We start from the raw sequence: 26,012 nt of genomic DNA on the forward strand, positions 1-26,012 counted from the left end.
TTTTCTTTTTTTTAATCAAAGTATAGTTGATTTACAATGTTGTGCCTATTTCTGCTGTACAGCAAAGAGACCCAGTCATACATATATATACTTTCCCTTTCTTGTATTATCTTCTATCATGGTCTTTCTCAAGAGACTGGATATGGTTTCCAGTGCTATACAGTGGGATCTCATTGCTTATCTGTTCTAAATGTAATAGTTTGCATCTATAACCCCAATCTCCCAGTCCATCCTATTTCCTCCCCACATCCCTTGGCAACCACAAGTCTGTTCTCTATGTCTGTGAGTTTGTTTCTGTTTGGTAGATAGGTTCATTTGTGCCATATTTGAGATTCCACCTAGAAGTGATATCATATGGTATTTGTCTCTTTTCGACTTACTTTACTTAGTATGATAATCTCTATTACACCCATGTTGCTGCAAATGGCATTTTTGTGGCTGTGTAATATTCCATTGCAAATATTACTACATCTTCTTAATCTATTCATCTTTCAATAGACATTTAGGTTGTTTCCATGTCTTGGCTATTGTGAACAATGCTGCAATGAACATGTGGATTCATGTATCTTTTTGAATTATAGTTTTGTCCCAATATATGCCCAGTAGTGGGATTGCTAGGTCATATGGTAGTTCTATATTTATATTTCTGAGGAATCGCCATACTATTCTCTATGGTGGTTGTACCAATTTACATTCCCACCAACAGTGTTGGAGGGTTCCCTTTTCTCGACACCCTCTCTAGCATTTGTTATTTATGAATCTTTGCAGTGCTAAACCCAGCTTTTGAAGCTTGTTCCTAAGTTCATCAAGCATAAGTAGTAGCACTCCTGCCAGCACTTATATTTCTGCTGCTGAATTTCAGAGCAAGAGAACTGCAGTGGCAAGATTCTCCGGGGTCTTAATGAAATCATGGCATAGACACCCTTCCCAATATACACACACAAAGGTGGAAGTATTTAAGCCTCCTTCCCTGTGGTTCTTTCCCTTAGTGAAGAGGAATTCTGATGATCAAAGACTATGGGTAGTTTACTGAAAAATCCATCTATTGCCCTGGCTTCAGAAATTAAGAACAGAGGAATGGGGGCAGGTAAAGGTGTGGCAGCAATATGAATATTTGAATATCTTTGGAAAAGACATCTGAATATCTTTTCCAAAAATTGTATGTATTACTCTACAAATAATCTAAATTGATCAGGGAAAAGCAGGTCTCATGAACAGCATGTTTTTCCCCTGGAATGTCGTGTCTCCACACAGTAACCTTGGGCAAGAAGCTGTGCAGTTTTTCCTAAGGGGCTGGTGAGACCATCTTTAGAATTCAGGACCCTACATTCTTGAACCTGTTGGCCCTCCAAATCTGACCTTGAAATTGAACTGTTGTCTCTTGCATGACAATTGGATGAAATCCTTAGTGTTTCGATATTGAGATTCTAGAACTATTATTACAACAGAAAGAGAGAGATGATTTTAGTGGCCTCACAAATTATGATGATTTGTTTCCTTTGGGTTTCATTCTCTTTAAATAAAGCTCTTCCAGAGTTAAAGGGACCATGGGGTAATTATATGCAGGTGTCACTCAAATTGATTTCATGACTTTGCAGCCACTCACAACAGTTTGGGGCTTTGCGCAGGATTCCTTCTATGTATGCTCTCATGCCCCCCTTTTCTAATTGTCCTCAGTTCCCATTTGAGAAACCTAATAATCCCTCACAAAGGAAATTATTTTAGTAGGACTGTTTTTAGAGAATATCTGATATTCTTTAAATGCCCTTGATCTCTCTTGGGTGAGAGGGAAGGGCCCTGAATTACAGAGGATAGATGAAACATTCTTTTTCGGTTTTTTTTTTTTTTTTTTGGCTTTTTCTAGGGTGCACCCACAGCATATGGAGGTTCCCAGGCTAGGGGTCTAATGGGAGCTGTAGCCACCAGCCTACACCACAGCCACAGCAACATGGGATCCAAGCCACATCTGCGACCTACACCACAGCTCACAGCAACCCCAGATTCTTAACCTGCTTAGCAAGGCCAGGGATCAAACCTGCAATCTCATGGTTCCTAGTTGGATTCGTTAACCAATGAGCCACGACGGGAACTCCAGCTAAAACATTCTCAAGCGCCATTTTCCAGATAGCTTCTGCTAAAGGGTTATATAGGATCTCATCCTCAGCACCCATGCAGTTTGTTAATAACCAAATTCTTGTGTTTGTGGTCATTACTGAAAAACATGAAAGAAGGAATTAAATGTGGGTGATCACAATGATGCCTGCGTTAAACTGTTTTAGAAATGCCTTCTGAGCACTCTATCATTATCATTCCTCTTTCATTTTCTTTGCAAACATTTCCTTGGTGTTAACAAGGGCCAAAAGCATCTGCTGATAAATCTGTTCCCACCCCAGTTCTTAGCAAAGAGCATAAGCCCCTCTCCTCATAACGCTATGGGAAATGTGAGTGATGAAAGTAGGATTTCTGTCCTGAAATCTTCTCTGTAACATAGGACATCAAATGATCATTGTATTTTATGACTCTGTAAAATCTGCAGAAATCAAAGCTGTGTAATATACATTGCAGAGGGCTCTGCTAATCCTGGCCAACCGCACTCATGCCTGGACGAAGGATAAAGGCCTGGTAACTAGAAACCTGACACGGAAGGAATTCCAAACAGACTGAAAGCATCTCTGTCCACATAGCATGAGCAGCCCAGGCTCCTTCGGGTATATTAGTTTATACTGGTCTTTTTTTAGCTTTCCCATATTTGTAGAAGAACCAGAGAAGAAAGCACCAACACCAGCGCAGCCACTAAATAATCTACACGTGGCTGCTCGAGAGGAGTGTGGCTTTGCCAGATGTCGGCTTTCTGCCACAGGGCACAAGTACCTCTCTTACATCATCTATCTCCTCCCACTTCACCCCCAAATTTGGCCCCAGTCAATTATTACCAAAAAAGGGAAAATCATAAAGGCTACCTTGGAAGTTAAGAAATTGTCTGTTTTGCTAATAGCACATAGTATTTTACCGAAATTAAGAGGAACAAGATTCTGCCCTTTAGAAGCTCTTCCTTAAGTAAGAAATCCAGTGCTTATGTCTCCAGTGGATGTGCTCATCTTCGCTCACAAATCCTTTATGGCTTTCACACTTTTTACTACATATCTTATTTTTATGCCTGCTAAAAGCTCATCCCCTCTCAAAACAAACTCTCTCCTAGTCCCCACTGTGCCTCAATCTTAGCTCTTATCCCGTTATTGTTATTCTTCAGCTTCCTCCTCCTAAAACAAGCTCATTCGATGAGAGTCAGAGGTGCTTCTTAAACTCAGCCTAGACGGACACTGGCGAATCATGATTAGCTCTGTAATGTAAGGATGTATCACGGATGCATGAAGAATTGAAGGTTGAAAATAATTTCTTCTAATAAATTACAGCAGATTCAAGTTTTTTCCCCTCAATAATGCAGCCCCCATGCACATAAATGCCCTTGATCTCTCCTGGGTGAGAGGGAAGGGCACTGAGTTATAGCAGACACTAGAGAAGTTGGCATAATCCTAGATTGTGCCTCTCTTGGGCACATGCGGCTTGTATGAAAGTCATCCATCAAGTGATGTCACGTGGGAAGATGTCGTGAAGCACGACGACAGAGGGAGACTGGACCCCGCCTCCACCACTGGTGTGTGTTCCTCCGTCCTCAAGCCCTGGTGCTTGAAACCAGAGGCGGCACCAGGTTTTCACCTTTGACATTGTCTCCCTAAGGCTCATATTGGAGATCTTGTACCCTGTGCTCTGTAAGGTGCAAAGATGTTCCTGGATTATTGTGTTTATGACAGAAACAAAGACATTTCTGGACCATTATAAAAACAGCATTAACTGATTTTTTTTGTGTGTGGCCACTTTTATTACGCCTTTTTTAAAAAAGGTATTGAAGTATAGCTGATTCACAATGTGTTATACAGCAAAGTGATTCCAAAATATGTGTGTATGTGTGTGTGTGTATATATATATATATACACATATATATTTTTTAAATTCTTCTCCATTATAGGTTATGTAATATAGAATATAGTTCCCTGTGCTATACAGTAGATCCTTGTTGTTTATTTTATATATAGTAGTGTGTATCTGTTAATCCCAAACTCCTAATTCATCCCTCCCCTCTCATAAGTTTATTTTCTAGGTCTAAGTCTATTTCTGTTTTGTAAATAAGTTCATCTGTATTATTTTTTTAGGTTCCACGTAAAAGCAGTCATATGAGATTTGTCTTTGCTGGGTTCCTTTTTCTTTTTTGTGTGTAAATCTATTATTGATACTTGGTTTGCAGTTACCAAGCCATGATTTCCTATCTTTACTGTATGTTTGCCTTTACCTGTGAGCTTTTTCACCTTGTAATTTTCTTGTTTCTAGTTGTGGCCTTTCTTTTTCTAAAGAAGTCCTTTTAATGTATGTGATTATAAAGCTGGTTTGGTGGTGCTGAACTCTTTTAGCTTTTGCTTATCTGTAAAGCTTTTGATTTCTCCATCAAATCTGAATGAGAACCTTGCTAGGTAGAGTATATTTTGTAGACTTTTTCTCTTTCATCCCTTTAAATATATCATGCCATTCCCTTCTGACCCACAGTTTCTTTTGGAAAATCAACTGATAGCCTTATGGGAATTCCTGCATATGTTACTTGTTGCTTTTCTCTTGCTTTTAATATTCCATCTTTAATTTTCGTCATTTTGATGACAGTGTGTCTTGGTGTATTCCTCCTTGAGCTAATCCTGCATGGGACTCTATCTCTGCTTCCTGGACTTGGATGAGTTTTCTTTCCCAGGTTAGGAATTTTCAGCTATTGTCTCTTCAGATATTTTCTCAGGTCCTTTCTTTCTTCTCATTCTGGGACCCCTGTGATGCAAATGTTGGTGTGTTTGATGTTATCCCTGAGGTCTCTTCAACTGTCCTCATTTATTTTCAGTTTTTCTTTTTTCCGTTCAGCTGCAGTAATTTCCACTACTGTCCTCCTGCATACCGATCAGTTCCTCTGTATCATTTCATCTACTGTGGATTCTTTCTAATGCATTTTTCATTTCAGGTATTCATCTCTCTTCGGTTATACTTTATAGTTCCTAACTCTTTGTTAAAAATGTCTAACTTACAGCTCTTTGCCTCCATTCTCCTCCTGAGTCTTTGATCATCTTTATGATCATTACTCTGAAATTTTTCTTGGGTAGATCGCCTATCTCCACTTCACTTCTTATGGGGCTTTATCTTGTTGCTTCATCTGGAACACGTTCTCTGCTGTCTCATTTGTGCTAAGTTGCTATTTGCATTTTTACACATGTGGCAAGTCACAAGTTCTCATAACCTTGGAGAAATGGCCTTCTGTAGGAGGTACCCTATGCGTCCCAGCAGTGCACTCCCCTCTCGTCACCCAAGCTATATGCTCTGGGGGCTCCCCTTAAGAAGGCAGTATGGATCCTTCTGTTGTTGCAGACTGTGTAAGTGGTCTGGTAGGCTCTTAGCCCCTAATCAGGTTGGTTGCAGGCCTGGCTCAATGGTGGCTGGTCACAAGGTGGCTGGTTGTGGAACCCCGGGGCCCTGGGCAAGTGCTAATTCAATGGTGGGCAGAGCCAGGGTCCCCAAAACTCTAGGGTTATTGCCCATCCACTGGCAGGTAAAGCCAGATCCTGGGGTTAGTGCTAAACTACTGGCAGGCAGAGCTGGTGCCTGGAGTCTGGCTTCAGGGCCCAGGGTTCCCAGAGCTCGTCTCAAATCGTTGGAAGGTAGGGGAGGCGGGGGATGCAGTTCCTGACACAGGTAAGGGATCTAGGGTGTCCCAAAGGTTGCATTGGGTCTGCTACTGGGTAGGGCCAGGGCCCAGCTGGTCCTAGGGTAGGGTGTGGCCTGTTGGTGGACTCATTCCTTAGGCTGTGTGATCATAGTTTTCTTGCTTCTGGTGTCTGTCCCCAGGTGGGTGAGGCTAATGAAGCCTCATTGGCAGGAAGAGCCTATGCCTGCCCAGTGGTGATTAGAGCTGGGTCCTGTTCCTCTGGTAGGCAGGACCACGTCTAGGAGCATGTCTAGAGGTGGCAGTGGGTTCAGGAACTCTTCAGGCAGCCTGTCTACTGATGCATGGGTCTATGTCCCTGCCCAGCTTTTTGACCTGAGGTAGTCCAACACTGTAGTTTTACAGGCTTTTTTTGGGGGGGGGGGCAGGACTTGGCACTAATGAGCCAAGATGCCAGGAGTGTTCATGCTGTCGAATGTTCCCAAGTGATTCCCACTGGTATGCCACCGGTGTCTATGTCCCCAGGGGTAGCCCAACCCTCTGCTTCTCCAGAAGACTCCCCCAAACCAGCAGGTAGGTCTGGCCCAGGCTGCTATCAAATTACTGCTTTTGCCCCATGTCCCAGTGCACATAAGATTTTGTCTGTGCCCTTTAAGAATGAAGTTTCTATCCTCCCACCCCTAGTCCTGTGGGGCTCTTGCAATTAAGCCCTACTGGCCTTCGAAGCCAAATGCTCTGGATGCTCCTCTTTCCAGGGCAGGAGGACATCTGGGCTGGGGAGCTCAACGTGAGGCTCAGAACTCTCATTCCTATGGGAGAATCTCTGTGATATAATTATTCTCCGGTTTGTGGGTCACCCATCAGGCAGTGAGGGGGAGGTATGGTATTTGATTATATCACAAGTCTACCCCTCCTACCTGTCTCATCATGGTTCTTTCTTTATGCCCTTAGTTGTAGAAAACCTTTTCTGATAGATTCCAGTCTTTTTCATCAATGGTTGTTCTGCAGAGAGTTGTGATTTTGGTGTGCTCATGAGAGGATATGAGCTCGGGGTCTTTCTATTTAGCCATCTTGGGCACTCTCCCTTAATTCTTGAGTAAATACAATTAACCTGCACCAGTTAATCAATCATGTTGATCTCACTAATAAGTCAAGGCAATTAAATTCAAGTTCAAAATTCATGAAGCACCTACTGTGATTCAAGCACGATGCAAGATAACAGAAATAAGACAGTCTACTTTTGTTCTGGGCAAACAAGACAAACGTAATAACCCACACCCTGATAAAGTTTAGAGCCATTCTGTGTTGAACCCAGCCAAACCCCTTTTTTCAGTCCACCATCCCTCCCTCCCTCCTTTAAAAATTAGAGTCCAGTCTTTCCTCAACCATTGTCAATCTCAGCCTTTCAATGAGAGTCCACTTTATCCTTTTAGTTCTCTACCTATTTCCATCCAGCTCCTACACACATCTGACCCTCTGTGGTTACTTTGTATGTTTGCACGTTTCCTCTTTGAACTCTCTTGAACAAACTGGTGTACATTTATGGAGCACCCAAGGTGTCCAAAAGCCCAGTGCTAGGCTCTGAGGGATATCAAGAGATGCATGAGACTCAATTCTATCCTTCAAGATGCTGTTGCTCTAGCATAGTGTATAACCAGCTTGAGGCAGGGCAACTGGCAGATGAGATGAGAATGAACTACTGTGGTGAGTGCAGAGGAAAGAGATTTCCTTTGCAATTGCTGGGGGACAGATATGCAGTGGAAATTGTGCATGCCTCTTCATCTGTTCCAGTAGGTAGAGCCACCTCATTCTGAGCTAAAAGGTCTTGCCAGTGACTCGGTCCCTTCAATACTGAGCCCATCCCCCCAAAAAATTATGTTAGCAAATGTAAAAGTAGTCTTTCCTCTTTCCATAAACTGTTAGTACCCAGGAGCTATCTATCTTACCCACTTACCCCCTGGTAATCAGCCCCTTTTTTAATTAAAAATAGCAACAGACTAAGATGGCAAAAGGAAGAAAACCTCATGTAAAGAAAGTGATCCTTATTGCTTCTTCACATGTCAATACCAGATAGCTTTGTCAGGTTTAGCCTGAAAAGATAATTTTCATTACTGAATCTTGCATCTTATGTTGTTGGAAACTCTATGTCTGAGATAGTTCCTACAAATTTTCCAATCAAAAGCAGAAAATTTTGGGCCTCCAAAAATGAGCCTAATCAAAAATAGCACATAAAAAGAATAAATGATTTTAAAGTGGGAAAAAATAAGTGAAATTTAAAAATATTTTTATTTTTATTTTATATGGGAGTATAGTTGATTTACAATGCTATGTTAGTTTCAGGTATACAGCAAAGTGATTCAGTTATACATATATCCATTCCTGTTCAAATTCTTTTCTCATATAGGTTATAACAGAATATTGAGTCAAGTTCCCAGTGCTATACAGTAGGTCCTTGCTGATTATCTATTTTATATATAGAAGTATGTATATATGTAAATTCCAAACTCCTAATTTATCCCTCCCTCCAAACCCTTTGGTAACCGTAAGTTTGTTTTCTATGTCTGTAAGTCTGTTTCTGTTTTGTAAATAAGTTCACCTCTATCATTTTTTTAGATGCCACACATAAGGGAAATCACATATTTGTCTTTCTCAGCCTGACTTCCTTCACTTACTATAATAATCTCTAGTGTACATTTATGGAGCACCCATGTTGTTGCAAATGGCATTATTTCCTTCTGTGTCTGAGTAATAATAAAGATGTGTATATATGTATACACACACATACGTATACACACACACACACACACACACACATTCATTCCTCTATCAATGGACCCTTAGGTTGCTTCCATGTCTTGGCTATTGTAAATAACGCTTCAATCAACATTAAGGTGCATGTTATCTTTTCAAATTATGGTTTTCTCCAGATAGGCACATGAGTGGAGTTGCTGGATCATTTGGTAGTTCTATTTTCAGTTTAAGGAATCTTCATACCCTTCTCAATAGTATTTGTACCAATCTACATTCCCACCAACAGTGTAGTAGAGTTCCCTTTTCTCTACATCCTTTCCAGCATTTGTTATTTGTAGGCTTTTGGATAGTGGCCATTCTGACAGACTACCTCATTGCAGTTCTGACTTGCATTTCTTTTATATTTAGTGATGTAGAGCATCTTTTAAGGTGCTTTTTTGGCCATCTGTATGTCTTCTTTGGAGAAATGTCTATTTAGTTCTTCTGCCCGTTTTTTTAATTATTTTTATTTTTTCCATTATAGCTGGTTTACAGTGTTCTGTCAGTTTTCTACTGTATGGCAAAGTGATTCAGTCACACATACATATATATATATTCTTTTTCTCACATTATCCTGCATCATGATCCATCATAAGTGATTAGATATAGTTCCCAGTGTCTGTCCATTTTTGATGAAGATGTTTGTATTTTAATATTGAGCTGCATGAGCCATTTGTATATTCTAGAGATTAACCTTGTTGGTTTCTTTGTTTGCAAGTATTTTCTCCCACTGTGTGTGCTGTCTTTTCATTTTGTTTATGGTTTCCTTTGCTGGGCAAAAGCTTTTAAGTTGAATTAGGCCCCATTTGTTTGTTTTTGTTTTTATTTTCATTACTCTAGGAGGTAGCTCCAAAAAAGATATTGTTGTAATTTATGTCAAAGACTATTCTGCCTATGTTTTCCTCTAAAAGTTTTATAGTATCCAGACTTAGATTTAGGTCTTTAATCCATTTTGAGTTTATTTTTGTGTATGGTGTGAAAGAATGTTCCAATTTCATTCTTTTACATGTAGCTGTGTACTTTTCCCAGCACTACTTAGTGAGGAGACTGTCTTTTCTCCATTGTACATTCTTGCCTCCTTTGCGTTAATGTACCATAGGTGCTTGGATTTATTTCTGGGATTTATATCCTGTTCCATTGACCTTTATTTCTATTTTTGTGCCAGTACCATCCTGTTTTTGTTTGTTTGTTTTCCCACTGTACAGCAAGGGGATCAAGTTATCCTTACATGTATACATTACATTTTTTTCCCACCCTTTGTTCTGTTGCAACATGAGTATCTAGACAAAGTTCTCAATGCTATTCAGCAGGATCTCCTTGTAAATCTATTCTAAGTTGTGTCTGATAAGCCCAAGCTCCAGATCCCTCCCACTCCCTCCCCCTCCCATCAGGCAGCCACAAGTCTTTTCTCCAAGTCCATGATTTTCTTTTCTGAGGAGATGTTCATTTGTGCTGGATATTAGACCATCCTGTTTTGATGACTGTAGCTTTGTAGTGTAGTTGAAATCAGGGAGCCTAATTCCTCCAGCTCTGTTTTTATTTCTCAGGATTCCTTCAGCCATTCTGGGTCTTTTGCGTTTCCTTGCAAATTTACTTTTTTTGTTGTTCTAGTTCTATGAAAAATACCATTGGTCATTTGATAGGGATTGCACTGAATCTATAGATTGCCTTGAGTTATATAGTCCTTTTGACAATATTGATTCTTCCAATCCAAGAACATTGTCTATCTTTACATCTGTTTATGTCATCTTCAGTTTCTTTCACCAGCATCTTATACTTGTCAGAGTACTAGTCTTTTGCCTCCTTAAGGGTTTATTCCTAGGAATTTTATTCATTTTGATGTGATAGTAAATGGGATTGTTTCCTTAATTTTTCTTTATAACCTTTCATTGTTTGTGAATAGAAATGGAGAGATTTCTGTGTATTATTTTGTATCCTCCAACTTTACCAGATTTATTGATGAGTTGTAGTAGATCTCTAGCAGCATCTTTAGGACTCTCTGTGTATAATATCATGTCATCTTCAAACAGTGATTGTTTTACTTCTCTTCCAATTTGGATTCTTTTTGTTTACTTTTCTTCTCTGACTTCCTTTGTGAGGATTTCCAAAACTATATTGAATAAAGTGGCAAGAGTGGATATCTTTTATTCCTGAACTTAGAGGAAATGCTTTTAACTTTTCACCATTAAGTATGATGTTACCTGTGAGTCTGTCATATATGGTTTTTATTATGTTGAGGTAGCTTCCTTTTATGCCCAATTTCTGGAGAATGCTGAATTTTGTCTAAAACTGTTTCTGCATCTACATATGTGATCATGTGGTTTTTAGTCTTCAATTTCTTAATGTGGTGTATCACACTGATTGATTTGTGGATATTAAAAAAATCCTTTCATCTCTGGGATAAATCCCACTTGATCATGATGTATGATCCTTTTGATGTATTACTGGACTTTGCTAGTATTTTGTTGTGTATTTTTGCATCTAGGTTCATCAGTGATATTGGCCTGTAATTTTTTGTATCTTTACATGATTTTGGTATCTGGGTAATGGTGTCCTCATAGAATGAACCTAGGACATGAATTTCTCTGCAATTTTTTTTGGAAGAGTTTCCAAAGGACAGGTCTTAATCTTCTCTAAATGTTTGATAGAATTCACCTGTGAAGCCATCTGGTCCTAAACCTTTGTTTATTGGAAGGTTTTTAATCACAGTTACAATTTCAGTACTTGTGACTGTTTATCCAGGTTCAATCTTGGAAGACTGTATCTAAGAATGTGTATGTTTCTACTGGGTTGTCCATTTTATTGGCATATAGCAGTCTCTTATGATCTTTGGTATTTCTGTGGCTCAGTTGTACCTTCTCCTTTTTCATTTATAATTTTATTGATTTGTGCCCTCTCCCTTTTTTCTTGATGAGTCTGGCTAAAGGTTTATCAATTTTGTTGATCTTTTCAAAGAACCAGCTTTTAGTTCCATTTATCTTTTCTATTGTTTTCTTTGTCTCTCTTTATTTCCATTCTGATCTTATGTTTTCTTTCCTTCTAACTTTGGGTTCTGTTCTATTGTCTCTAGTTTTTTCAGGTATTATATTAGGTTGCATGAGATTTTTCTGGTTTCCTAAGGTAAGATTGTATTGCTGTAAACGTCCTTCTTAAAACTGCTTTTGCTGTGTCCCGTAGGTTTTGGATTGTGATGTTTTCACTGTCGTTTTTCTCTAGGTGTTTGATTTCCTCTATAATTTCTTTGGTGATCCATTGGTTTTTTAGTAATATATTGTTTAGCCTCCATGTGCTTTTTTGTTTTTTTCTTATAGTTGATTTCTACTCTCATAGTGTTATGGTTGGAAAAGCTGATGGATATAATTTCAGTTTAAGTTTACCAAGTCTCACCTTGTGACCTATCATGTGATCTGACCTAGAGAATGTTTCACATGCACTGAGAAGAATGTATATCCTTCTGCTTTCAGATGGAAAGTTCTATAAATATCAATTAATTGCATTTGGTCTAATGTGTCACTTGAGGCCTCTGTTTCTTTATTGATTTTCTGTCTGGATGATCTATTGATGTAAGTGGGGTGTGAAAGTCCCCCAATATTATTACATTACTGTTGATTTCTCCTCTTATGGCTGTTAGCTTTTGCTTTATATATTGAGGTACTCTTATGTTGGGTGCATATGTATATATTACAATTAGTATATCTTCTTGGATTGTTCCCTTAATCAATATATAGTGTCCTTCTTTGTCTCTTAAAAAGAGCCTTTTTTAAGCCAATTTTGTCTGATATGAGTATTGCTATTCCAGATTTCTTTTGATTTCTATTTGCATGGAATACCTTCTTCCATCCCCTCACTTTCAGGCTGTATGTGTCCCTAGATCTGAAGTAGGTCTCTTGTAGGCAGCAAATATACAGGTATTAGGGCTTTAATAGAAAAAAAATTAATAGAAAAAAATATTTATCAGAAGATATCTTCAATTACATGTCCTATTTTTGTATCCATTCAGCCAGTCAATGTCTTTTGGTTGTAGCATTATTTAATCGTTTACATTCAAGGTAATTATCAATATAAATGTTCTTATTTCCACAGTGTTAACTGTTTAGGATTTGTTTTTGTAGGTCTTTTTTTCCTTTCCTCTTTTGTTCTCTTGTGATTTGATTACTATCTTTAGTATTATGTTTAGATTCCTTTTTCTTTTTTGCGTGCATCTACTGTAGATTTTTGGTTGGCAGTTACCATGAGGTTTTATATAGCAGTCTCTATATATACACAAGATTATTTTAAGTTACTGGTCTCTTAATTGCAAATGCATTTCCAATAGCCTGCATTTGTACTCTCCTCTAGACTGATTTTGATATTATATTTGTGTGTGGATCATTTACTACCTTTACTGTATATTTGCCTTTACCAGTGAGCTTTGCCACTTGTAATTTTCTCATTTCTACCATGGCCTTTACTTTTCCACCTGGAGAACATTCTTTAGTATTTGTTGTAAAGCTAATTTGGTCATTCTGTAATGCTTATCTGTAAAGCTTTTGATTTTTCCACTGAATCTGAACAAGAGCCTTTCTAGGTATTCTTGGTTGTTAGTTTTTCCCTTTCATCACTTTAAATATATTACACTCCCTTCTGGCCTGCAGAATTTCCACTGAAAAATCAGCTGATACCCTTATGGGCTGCCCCGGTAGGTTATTTGCTGCTTTTCCACTGTTGTTTTTAATATTTTCTATCTCTCTTTAATTTTTGTCAGTTTGATTAATCTTCCTTGGGTTTATCCTGGTTGGGCCCTCTGAACTTCGACTTTAGTGAATGTTTCCTTGCCCATGTTAGGAAAGTTTTTGGCTGTAATCTCTTTTAACATTTTCTCAGGCTCTTTCTCGCTCTTCTCCTTCTGGGTCCTCTATAATGTGAATGTTGGTGTGTATAATGTTGTCCCAGATGCCTCTGAGATTGTCTTTCTTTTCTCTCTTGTTTCTGTTCTGCAGCAGTGATTTCCACCAATCTGCTTCCCAGTGCACTTATCCCTTCTACTGCATTTTTCATTTTAGTTACTGTATTGTTCATCTATTTTTGTTCTTTAAGTCTTCTAGTTCCTTGTTAAATACTTCTTGTATCTTCTCAGTCTGTGCCTCTATTCTTTTTCTAAGATCTTGGACCATCTTTACTGTCATTACTTGGAACTCTCTTTCAGGTAGATTGCCTATCTTCACTTCAGTTAGTTGTTCTTCTGGGCTTTTATCTTGTTCCTTTGTCTGAAACATATTTCTCTACCATCTCATTTTGTCTAACTGCCTGTGTTTATGGTCTCCTTTCCATAAGCTGCAGAATCATAGTTCCTCTTGCTTTTTCTGTCTATGCCCTGGTGAGTGAGACTGGTCCAGGGGCTTGTGCAGGATTCCTGTTGGGAAGGACTATGGCCTTCCCACAGATAGGTGGAACTGAGTCGTGTCCCTCTGGTGTGCAGGCCACATATAGAGGTGTGTTTAGAAAAATCTGTGGGCTTAGGACAGCTTTAGGAAGGCTGTCTGATGATAGGTGGAGTTGTGTGTCAACCCTGCTGGTTGTTGGCCTGAGGTGTCCCAGCACTAGAGCCTAAAAGCTATTTGGCGTGGCCTGGTCTCAATGACAAAATGTCAGCTTCACAGAGAGCTCATACCAATAAATATTTCCTGGAGCCTCTACCAGTATTGTCCATGCCACCACAGTGAGCCACAAGTGACCCCTGCCTCCCCAGAAGACCCTCCAACACCTAAAGAAAGATCTTGCCAAGGCTCCTATGGAGTAGTCACAGCTTTTCCCTGGGTCCCAGTGCACTCAACCCCCAAACCTTCAAAGCCAAATGCTCTGGGGGCTCCTCCTCCCAATACCAGTCCCTCAGGCTGAAGGACTTAATGTGAGACCCAGAACTATCACTCCTGTGGGAGTACCTCTACAATATAATTATTTTCCAGTTTGTGAATGTGGCTATGCAATTTGATTATATCACAAAAGCACCCACACACACACCATCTTGTTGTGGCTTCTTTGCCTTTGGATGTAAAATACCTTGTTTGTAGGTTCCAATCTCTTACTGATGGTTGTTCAGCAATTGGTTGTGATTTTGCTGTTTTCATGAGAGAAGGTGAGCTCAAGTCCTTCTGCTCTGCCATCCTGTCCATCCTGTTTGATATTTTCACAACAGATTCCTCAAAGAGTTATGTCATAAAGAAAGCATAGGCTTGTTTTTCTTTCCTTAAGTAAATATGGCACTGAGTGAGAGTTTCTATTGAAAGCTTTTTTTCTTCAAGAAAAATAACAACATATACAAATAAAACTCATGGGGTCACATGAAAAATGAATGGTCTTAAAATGCAGATGAATTTGCTACTTGGATTCTTGTGTTCACTGGAATCTTCAAAGGAAGGTTCCCCTGGATTTCTCAGCGATGGCTCAAAACATGAAGCATCAGTCACTGTGATAAGCATTTCTTAGGCTCCAGAATGAGGTGGGGTTTTTGCTTTCCTACAAATATTAAATTGCATCCACATAAAGGTACTATGAGAAGGGAAACTCAAGATTAATGAAGATAAAATATCAGCTCCCTCTTCTTCCATTATCCTATCAAATTCTACATTAATGAGTCAGGCTTTTTTTTCTTGTTTATAAATTGTTCTTTTAAGTGCGTGTGTGTGTGTGTACACGACACACACACAATATTCACAAGCACTTAGGAGTTCTGGTAAGAGTCAATGCTCAACTTTGAAAAAAAAAAGTTATTATAAACAATATCATCCCTCTTTCCCCTCCCTCCCAGAAAGAAAAATTCTTCCAGCACTCTTTGAACCTTAAAAGAGTGTTTTCATAGGTCAGTTCATTGTTTTCCTTCTCTCTGAAAAATTAGAAAGGATAACTGTTTTGATGAGTTCTACAGAAAAAGACAATTTCCATGATTTCATTTCTTGACAAAGAACAGCTACCTCACTTGGTTTCTGCCACATGTAAGCAAACTTGCAGACATAAAGTCTCCCTTCAGAGAAAGCAATGTGGGTCCATAAAACCATCTTGGGTTCTGTGCCATCTGCCCCTGGCTGTGAAAGGTGACCTAGTGGCCAGGGATGCAGACAGAGAAGACATGAAACTGCCCCAGAGGCACACAGCCTACGTGGTGGCTATGACTCTCAGGGTGACTTCTGCCCCATCACCACTTGATCTGGGTTGTCTGTCCACAAATAAAATTAAAAAAAAGCCATGGCCTGTCTGTGTTTTATAATGTTCTGTTTTAGAGGAAAGTAATCTCCAAGGAGAGAACAGGACCCTAAAAGTCCAAGGCCTGGAATTCCTCCTTTCTCTCTTTCCATTTTAAACAGGAAACATTCATGCTAAGAGGGTCCAGGGGGAACACTGGTTGTATGTTCATTTTAAGGCAGATAATGTTTGTGTGTTGCAAATGTCAGTGATTTATCCCAAGGGCTTAAAATGAGTGCAGAAAAACCACATGTTTCACTTCATGCAGAGAAATATCTTCAGTAGATTTTGAAAGAAAACACAGGTTAAGGATTTTTTTTAAGTGTTTCGGAAATCTCTAACATGAACCAAAAGGAAATAGAAATGAGCACGGTGGGGGAGGAGGGGACTTAAAATATTTTATGATAAAAGATATAATGAATGCTGGAAGTTTTCTAAATAAAGAATAACATTTGAAAGGAAAGGGAAGATGAAATCCTCATCCTTTATTTCTCAGGGCTAGAGTGACAGATTACACATTTGTGCTCTATTTGTCATGGGCAATTTAAAATAGAGCAAAGCAAACTACACTGAATAATAGCAGTTGATGCTGTAATAACTTGTACACAAACAATTTAATTTTTTTATCTGAAAACTCTCACTAACTAAATTAACCCAGGCTCAAGGATCTATCTTTCATTATTATACATAGCCAAATTAAGACATCCAAAAGGAGAGAGAATGCCATTGCTCAACCTTATGAATGTGTTCACATGCTGCTTTCCACATGGACCCGAGCTTGGAGCCTATCAAACCTCCATGGATTTTGGGAACTTACAGAGCTGTTTTCAGATCAAACTCTGCAGATTACAGGGTGATTCTGACCCTCACTGACAGTGCTTCATTAACCACAGAGACTGTATTCTTACAGCCCTGTCCTTACTTTCAAGTGTCCTACCAGTTTGTACTCTGACAGTGGAGAGCTTTTCATTAATTACCATTGAAAAAGTAAGTCTTCCTTTAAAAAGAAATAATAAAAATAGGAATGGTAGAAAGTGGGAAGGATCTGGGCATGGTGGTGCTGAATATGTGCACAGAAGGGTTATGGGATTTTAAGAGCTGCGAACAGAACTCATCTGTTTAACCCCAGGCTAGATAAGATGCAGTCATCTGTACATTGTTGAGAGACCTATTGCTTCTGTTGTGGCAAATGGATCAGAAGATGCTTGTTGTTTTAGTAGGGAGATCCAGACATGGTAGCTTTCTGTTAGTGTTTTTTTGTTTTGTTTTGTTTTGTTTGTTTTGTTTTTTTTTCCCACTGTACAGCAAGGGGGTCAGGTTATCCTTTCATGTATACATTACAATTATATTTTTTCCCCCACCCTTTCTTCTGTTGCAACATGAGTATCTAGACAAAGTTCTCAATCTGTTAGTGTTTATTCTTGCCCTGGACCTTTCTGTGTGCGGACTCATTACACAGTGCAACTTACAGCTGATTTGGCTCTTCCCCCTCTGCTACTGGCCAGGTGGTACTTGTTGACTTTGCGGTAGAATTGCTTTATATCACAGTTTTGGGTGGGTAATTCCAAGCTCTAGATTAGGACTTTTTCTGGGACCTCTTGAGAGAGGAGGACACACTAATCCACATAGAGATGTGACAGACACCAACCAGAGTTAGACCAAGACTATGGCCCATGTAAAGAGCACCGCAAACACCTAGGAGAGAAGTGAGTACAGTCCCTGGGGGTTTCATGACCCCAAATAATGTGTGCATTTCTACCGCCACATCAAAGTCAGGCTTTGGGGAAGGGGCATATGATCCAGCTTTACCAGAGACAAACTCTGCCTTATTTAGGCAACTAGCTCGGTCATAATGATAAAGGTCAACATACAAATAAGACAGAAGTCTATTGCTCTCTCAGGCACCAGTCAGTCCTGACTGACACTGTGGCTCAATGGTGTCAAGGGACCAGGCTCTTGCCTTCTTGTTGCTCAGCCTTCCTCAGCATATGGCTTTCTCCTTGTGGTCTTATATGGCCACTCCAGTGGCCAACAGAAAGGAGCGAAGAGAAGAGGAGAGTCCCTCTCTTCCTTTTAAGGGGACATATCACATCTGCTCACATCCCATTGGCCAGATCCAATCCGTGGCCACACCAAACTCCATGGGAGGCTAATGAATGTGAAGTTCACTGAGCAGCTTAGGAGATACTGATGTATGTCTGTTCTTCTCTTTCCAGGGGAGGACCAGCAGATCCTGTAGACTATCTGACAGCAGCACCTCGAGGGCTCTACAAGGAAAGGGAGCTTCCATTTTACCCAGGGGCTCATCCTGTGCATCCTCCCAAAGGGAGCTATCCCCGCCCCCCAGATCTGAGGCTCACAGATCTCCGGTATCCCCAGTATTACCCACCCCCACCAGCCCCCCAGCACAAAGGACCCTTCAGACAAGACGTTCCGCCTTCCCCTCCTCAGCACCACAGAGTACCAGCCTACCAGGAAATAGGCAGACCAGGGCCCCGAGGGGGCAGCCCAGATCAGTATCCATACCGAACCCAGGATCCTCGGCAGAAGAACCCCATGACGGCAGCCGTGTAGCTGAATACCACTAAGCTCAGCCCAGCCCAGAAAGGAAGACATCCAACATCACCTTTGTTCTTCCTACCCACTAAGGCCTTCTTCCTGTTAAGAATTCTGTCTGCGTGGTACAGGTTAGGTTTTTCTCCCTGAGGTTGCAACACCTGGTTGCTAATCAGAGAGGAAAAATGAGACAGGAGTTTGGGAAGGAAATCAGAAGGCAGAGGAGGGGTGGGGCCCTAAAAAAATACTGCCTGATACATGAAATAATTTTAGAGTTTGTTTAGTTCACCAAGAGTGGTAACTAAACAGACAGATAACAGTGGAGATCTACAACATGCCACCTCCCTGGAGTACACACACACCCCATAGAATTGACAGCATGCGTCCAGTCTCTGCCCAGGATCATCATCCAATCAGAGGCTAAGCTTCAGCCACTTTATTAGAGTTAAGTCTGTGAAGAGTGGCTGTACATAATGGGCATCCTAAATGAGTAGTTTTTTCACTGAGAAAACAACCGCAGCAAACATGAGGAGTGATCTCCTTAAAATGCTTTATACAAGAGGAAGACTACATTTATTTGTAGAATTTCTCAGGTTCTCGGTACCACTCATTTGGTATAAGCATCTCATGTTTCCTAAAAGTAAGATGTGAGTGCAGTATTAGTGTCCTGGGAGAATGTGCAAAGCTAGTTAGAGCTTCCAGAAGAAATACATTCTTAGGACCAAGGCAATCAGGTTAAGAGAACTGAAATTCCAAGGACCTTCCTTCCTCCCACCTCCCAGGCACAATAGCATGGAGATACCTGGTTACAGCTTCATCCCCAAACCTCCTGCCTCTAATTAGTGTAAGCAGGGCCTCTACTTTAAGGCTCTCATTTGAGCCTAAGGTATACGTGGGAAAAAGAGGGCCCACTGGTTAGGTCGCACAGGTAGTAGTGCTCTGGAAACAGCAATTCCAGACTCAGTGCCAAATAGCACCATATGCACCTGGGGCCAGGGCGGGGCTGACTGAACTCTTTGGGAACGATAACCAGCAGGTAGTTGGTGGTGACTGTGTGTGTGTGTGTCTGTGTGTATGTGTGTGTCGGCATGTGATTACCAGTAGGGAGAATGGAAAATAAAAATGCTTTCTGGAAAGTGTGATGAGAAAGGGAATAAAAAGGAAAAAAAAAAAAAAACAACAGAAAATAGCAGGGACGGGAGAAGGAGCATAAAACTAAATCAATCTATATCTGCTATATTTCATCAACAAAAGACAGGGCAAGGCCAAGGTCTCCAGTTGGGAAAAGAAGGTCTTATAGCTTTGAAAAGCTGAAACCACACCCTCCCATACCCACCGCAGTTTCTTAAGTGCTTTGCAGCTTTCTACTTATTTCAACAGAATCTCTAAAACCTACAACCTGACCCAAATGAGAACACGAGAAGACCAAGAAACAGTAAAGCACAGGAGCCTCAACTTGTTCAGTGACTCTTGAAATATTTTAAGTGTTTTTACATTCCTTCTTCATTCCCTCCAAAAAAAAAAAAAAAAAAAAGTCTTGAATTCAATTTAGACATATTTTGGCTGAGATTAGAATACCTCTGACTGATAGGATTTAATAAATTATAGTATCATTGAATATATAGAGTATCTATCTAGCCCAGTTTAGTCTTATTTTTTTTAATTTAAAATAGTTCTGTTACCAAGAATGATGCAACTGGTGGTTTTAGACTTAACTAGTATTATTTACTAAACTTTAAGAGGTATCATTTTCCAAACTACAATTGACTTACCCTCTTGAAAGTAGACTGTCAAGTTGTTTTTTGCCCTCTATCATCTCTCTTATGCCAGGCACCTTTAGATTGTCTGCAGTTTGTGCAAAGAGGTTGAGGACTGGGCCCTGCTCACCTAGAGGTGGAATGCAGATGAGCTATAGGGTTTCCCTGCCAACACGCTGCAAGCTGCCTTTGCCTCGAACTGAATAAACCTTCAAGGAGATAATGATGAGGGAAGCATGATGTGTTCTGAAGCATTAAAAATCAGCTCTTCAAGATGTTCCATAGTTGAACCAAATTTCTGTAGACTACTGGACATAACCAAGCCAGAAGACTCCTTCTGGATTAAGGCCAAGGTCCCACAAGGGGCAGCGGCGTAAGGTGAGATATTCTGTGTGTGCTGGAGAAGTGGCCCTTGTAGGAAGAATGCACATGTTTTCACCATGTTGCCACTGTGTGAGCATAATATCTCCTGTACTCAGGCTCAGGGTAAGCTGCTCCAAACATGGTTTTGTACTGTATACACAGGCAATAAAACAGTTGCTAATTCTAAGGGGCAGCCAGTGATGTGAAGGTACTATTAAAGTAGACCAAAAACAACAACAAAAAAAAAGATAATAGATAACGATGTTCTTTTCTTGCTTGAAGTATAACATATGTCCCATTTGGCCCTTCCCAAAAGAAGCTAACATTATGCAAGTCTTCATCAAGCTAAGTAGCAATTAAGAACAGCTTGAATGAAAGCTTTATAAAGGCCTGTGTACCAACCCTCCAATTGTCACCACCCAGAGGTTACGGTATTCTTTCCCAGTATTTAGAACAGGTACTTTAGAATATTTAGAAGACCAGGCTATAATCAGTAGGTGCCCAGGAGCAGGAAATAGTTCCCAGTTTATTTATAGCCTTGAAAAAACTCCGTCAGGTGTATCCTTGTAGCTCAGAATACTAATATACCCCACGAAAAGTGTCACAGCAAGCTGCAAACCCAACAACGTACAGCCACTCGGCTTCTGATCTGACCATTAGGTCATCCAAGCCTCAAAATGATGTGTTGGCCTCAAGTTACTCAAGATATTTTAAAGAGCTCTGTTTTTGTCCCTTTTTGCAGTAGAGAGATGAAAGGGAGTAGACCACTGAACACTTTCAGATGAAGGCGAATTCAGTCCTCTACAAGGAGAGGAACACATCATCTCATGAACCCAGTGTCACTGGGCTGCAGCCATATCACTCTTGGTATAATACTGCTTCCCCACAATATCACATCCCTGGATGAAAGGCAAGCTCAAAATCAGGAGTATTTTCTTAAATAGAATAACCACAAAAATTGGGGAAAATATTACTGTGATGCTCCTGATTCTTAGATTATTAGATCTATTTGCATTGACGCCACAGTACATCACGGAGCAAAGATCTTAAAATCAAGAGCATGGGGAGAGCCACAGACCCAATGGTACCCTGTGGAGGAAACTCTTTGCACACCTACTGATAGAAGAAATTTGAGACTTCACTAGAGCTTTATTTTTGCCACCACTAAACAACATTAAAACATGATTCATTATTCCTTCCAAAGATTTATGAACTTCTTAAATCGAATCTATCTTCTGGAGGAAATCCATCTGATAACTTTTGGAGTTGCCAGGAATAAGGTTGTTATGCACAGAGATCAAGCCTTTAAAGAGTGTTTATTCCCTAACCTGTAACCACAGCCTTCATTTTCTTTGGAGGAACACTTAGCATTTCAGAGGGATAAAGAGATCTGGAGAGTTTGGTGTGGTTAGGGATGTGTGTCTGTAAAATTCCCCTCAGCATTAAACTCTGACATCCGCAATGAGAGGTCTTCAAATTGGTGCTAAGTTGGGTAGACACCCTACTGCTTCCTGAGTGCACGAGCAACAGAAAGTCCAAAAGGACTTAGTGCAATTAGGCAGGAGGGAGCTGGATTCAGAAACAGTCCACGATCCTATTCCCCTGTACTCCCCATTCACACCAACTTAAATGGAAATGATGCCACAGTAAGACCAGTAAGAGGAGTCTCCCTAAGATATGCCTACAAAGTCACCGTTCTGATAAAAAGGAGAATGAAAGTTCACTATCTAAAATAAGCCTATAAGCTCATATGCAGCTACGACTTCTAAGTGAAACTCTTTCTCCCTCATGTCTTTGAATAGCAATAGAATGACACACACACAGCCTGACTTTTAAAGTCAGACTTAACTACAAGCCCAGAGTGGGAGTGAACTAACCCCCAAGGCTGTCTCCTGACTCAGCTCTTTCAGACAGTGTTATGTTCCAACCACGATGACTGCAATACTGTTTACTACTGGAACATCAAAACCAACCTACTGTCTATACAATCACTTTTTCTAGCGTTTCCCTGTACTTAGGTGATACCAAGTCTGTTCATAAGTTTTGAAGATAAATTATGTGAGATCATATTTTGGCATATGGGGGTGGAGAATGAATTCTTTACAGACTTTTTAGGATGATCCCATTTGTACCACAGAAAACATTTTGGATATTGTTATATATGAATATATAAATTTTTCTTGGTTATTTTGCATTAAAATAAAGCTTTATTCAGTCAGTCAGAGTCTGTTTTCACCCACAACTGGTTTGTTTTAGGATTTGATGATGGAATAGATTGGTCATGTCCTACTCACCCTTGAACAGCAAAGACAGTTGCAGAGGACACGAGAATAGAGCATCTGTCACTTGCTAGGCAACCTGAGAAGCCGGTGCTGAGATGGGAGTGAGCAAGCAAGATGTACATTTAGAATGGCACTTGGGTTGAGTACCTACACAAGGCAGGGGAAGGAGACAGGATGGGGCAGAGGGAGAGACTGAGCTGCCATGAACTCCCAGCTTGGGCTCCGCCAACTCCACAGGGAAATCTCAAGCTGCACTGGCCCCAAAGAGTTGCCCCAAGTTAGGACGAAGAGAAGGGGCCTTTATCCACTGTCTTGGTCAGGAGGTATGGGTTACCCCTGGAAGGAGGGGAGACTTGAGCCCAGGCAGTTTTTTTTCAGGTAAGGCAACACCCCAAAGAGCTAACAGCTGGGCATCATCTTTGGGAGGTATTCCCAATAGCTGGGAAATAGCCCTTTGTTCCTAGAGTGGGATCTGGGCAATGCATCCCAGCACCCATGAATGCATCTAACACTGCTGACCCCTCTCTCATGCTGGAAACAAGCTTGTCTGTAGAAACATGATTCTGAGTCAGTTTTCCTCGAGACCATCCCTGTGTTTCCCCAACAGCTTTATTGGCTTATTCTCAGCCTGCCCTGCACTCTGTCTGGCAAGTTCATCCACAGCCAAGGTTTCAGCTACCACCCCGGCCTGATTTGCTCACAATTTCCAACTCTGATATCTCTTCTAAGCACATGCATACCCAATTTCCTACTAGACATCCCCGTTTGGACTTTCTCTAGGTCCTTGCATTCAGCACGTCCAAACTGAAAACAAGCTTTCTCCAAAGACACCTGCTTCTTGCGACTCTGTGTTGGCCAATGGCACCACCATGTTCACAGTTACAAACCGGACCCCTGGCTATAATCCTTGACTTCTCATTTATCATTCTCACCCTTCCCCACCCCCATCCTCATCTGATGAGATGGAGGCCAGCAATGTCCATGCTTCCTGACATCCTCTCAGGCCTTCCTTCAGCCCCATCACTTTTCACCCACCCTCTTCAGTAAGCTTCCATGTGATCGCTGCCTCTTCTTGTGCTTCCTTCTGACCCACCTCTATACTATTACAGACTTGCCACCATCTTTGGTAAATAAAATCGTACTGAAACACATAGACACTGATTTATTCTCTAGCACTCTCACCTCACTGCTCTGTACTGCCAGCGGAATTTTTCTGAAATGGAGATTTGACCATATTATTCTTCTGGAGACAGCATAGTCGTATTGAAACAACAATGGCTTTAAAAACAGGCAGACCTGGATCTAAAATTAGGTTCAACCGCTAATGAGCTACATAACCTTGGGTAAAATACTTCTCTCTCTAGGCCTCAGTGTTACCGTTTGGGAAATGAAACTACTATATATCTTATGGAATTGTTTTAAGAATTAACTCACATGACAAACACAGGATCTCTGGAGCCAGGGTGAACCAGCTCCCAGGAGCCAACTGCCTGCATCTCTTTCCAACTCTTATGTTTGGTGATGTCACACTGATGGCTTGAAACAGGTCATGTTGAAAGCATTCGCAACACAGAAATTAGCATACCTTACAAAGCAGGACTTCTGCTTTGGAGAGAGCCAAAGTTGTTGGAGCTGTTAAACATTGCCAGCACATCACAGCTACATGTTTGCTAAACCACTGCTCTATATAACATATACCGCTGCCCAGCAGTTAAGGAAAATTAATCCTTGCCTCCATTCACACACATGTACACCCTCACTCCTCAAAGCCTTTCTGTGGCTCCCTAATAATTCAAGTTAAAAGTTCAAAGCCCTCCAAAATCAGTCCACTGTGCCTCTCCCTCCTCCTGTCCTGTTACTGCTAGTTTTTCATCTTATGCTACTGTTGTTTCAGATGCTTTTGTTCATTGGAATCAGGCCTGACTTTCACAGCTCTGTTCCAGGGCAATATGCTCAAACCACCCTTTGTCCATGGCTCATCACTCCTCCTTCAGACCCCAGACCAACCAGCTCTTTCCCCACAAAGACTCAGAGGCAGAAATTGGAGGCTGGCTCCCTCACATCCACCCCATCCTCTCAGAGCAGGACTTACTAAAGCCAGAGGTGGAAAAGCTGGAGAGCACACTTTCCAAATTTCCCTACAGCCTGGGGGCCATGTGAGGCCCAGCCTCTACCAGTCAGACTGAACTCTGGAAGATGGAACTGAGGCCCAGGTATGCTTCTGCATGCAAACACAGTAACAGAGGCGTTGCGTTTAACTCTAGGGGTCTCTGGTCTCTAGCTTCCTGGGGGGTTAAGAGGCTGTGTGAGGGTGATCCATTGTGTCAGCAAAGATCACAGCTGAGGCAGCATGATTCTGCTGCCGATAGTCGGGGCATTGGCTTTTCAGGGCCCTGACTTTCTGATCATCGAAGGCTAGAGACACCCCTCTGTGAGCCAGTTGTGAGATTTCTTCCTGGAAGCTCTACCTGGAGCCTGCTACTCTAGCCCTTCCAACATGTTTGCAAACACCTAAGTCCCCACGTAAAATCCCTTCTGTTAAACTAGCTAGAATGGACTCAGTTATCTGCAACTAAACTGAGCAATATCTGCTTTAGCCGCCTCCCAAGGCAGAGCTGGTAACTCCATCCTGTATGTTACTGAGATCCTTTCTGCAGATCCTCAATAAAACTTTTATTACCTCTCTTACAGTGATTAGTTTCCATGTCTGTGTGGTCTTCTGAGGAGTATCACATTTGTAACACATTGCCTGGCTCTGACTATATATGCAAGAAATATTTGTTGAATTCATTTGAATGAAGAAATGAGGTGTGAGGATTCCTTTCCCAAACTGCTGCACTGCTGATGTTCCATCTCATAGCCCAAATCATAAATCTCAAAGCCCTGTTGTTAAAGATCGCCTGGTATTAGTCTTGAGGTGAAAGGTGTTAGCTCACATGGGCAGGCCAGGTTCCAATTTAAAGTATGAAGCAGAATAGGAGACTGTAAATGTAATGGGTAATGCATTATTTAGAGAGTAAAGAGAGACTTAAGTAGAGAGAAAATGTATTACTTACAACCTACTAAATGGAAATACTTTTAGTGACAGATGATTACTATTATTATTGTATAATTCCTTGGATTTTAGGCAAGTGCTTTGCAATCACTTGCATTACTTGTTCCTTTCAACAGCTGTAGGTGGTGAGTCGGATGGCTCCCTGACTTTCTGCAAATTGAGTCCTGTATACAATGATACTACAACAGAGGTTTAATGAACAGTATTTAGGCATAGCCAAAGAAACTAGAGATTGCTTCCAT

At 40.8% G+C, this 26,012-nt stretch overlaps 1 protein-coding gene across 7 annotated transcripts in view; it reads left to right on the forward strand.

Moving 5' to 3' along the window:
* The window catches only part of PARD3B (par-3 family cell polarity regulator beta), a 1,028,888-nt gene extending 1,006,237 nt beyond the window's left edge, over positions 1 to 22,651 (forward strand). For 4 of the 7 annotated variants that reach the window (XM_084998491.1, XM_021075042.2, XM_021075043.2 and 1 more), the window contains one exon: positions 17,974 to 19,950. In XM_084998491.1, the coding sequence (XP_084854617.1) occupies positions 17,974 to 18,331 (358 nt within the window). In that variant the 3' untranslated portion in view covers positions 18,332 to 19,950. Of the gene's footprint in view, positions 1 to 17,973 lie in introns of all 7 variants that reach the window. The other 3 variants (XM_084998493.1, XM_021075045.2, XM_021075046.2) reach the window with 1 other exon arrangement.
* The last annotated feature ends 3,361 nt before the right edge of the window (positions 22,652 to 26,012 follow it).

This window comes from Sus scrofa, chromosome 15, assembly GCF_054392235.1.
Source record: "Sus scrofa isolate SSC_HxYL_T2T_F1_AM1 chromosome 15, Sscrofa_HxYL_maternal_Yorkshire_Landrace_v2.0, whole genome shotgun sequence".
NCBI classification, from domain to species: Eukaryota; Metazoa; Chordata; class Mammalia; order Artiodactyla; family Suidae; genus Sus; species Sus scrofa.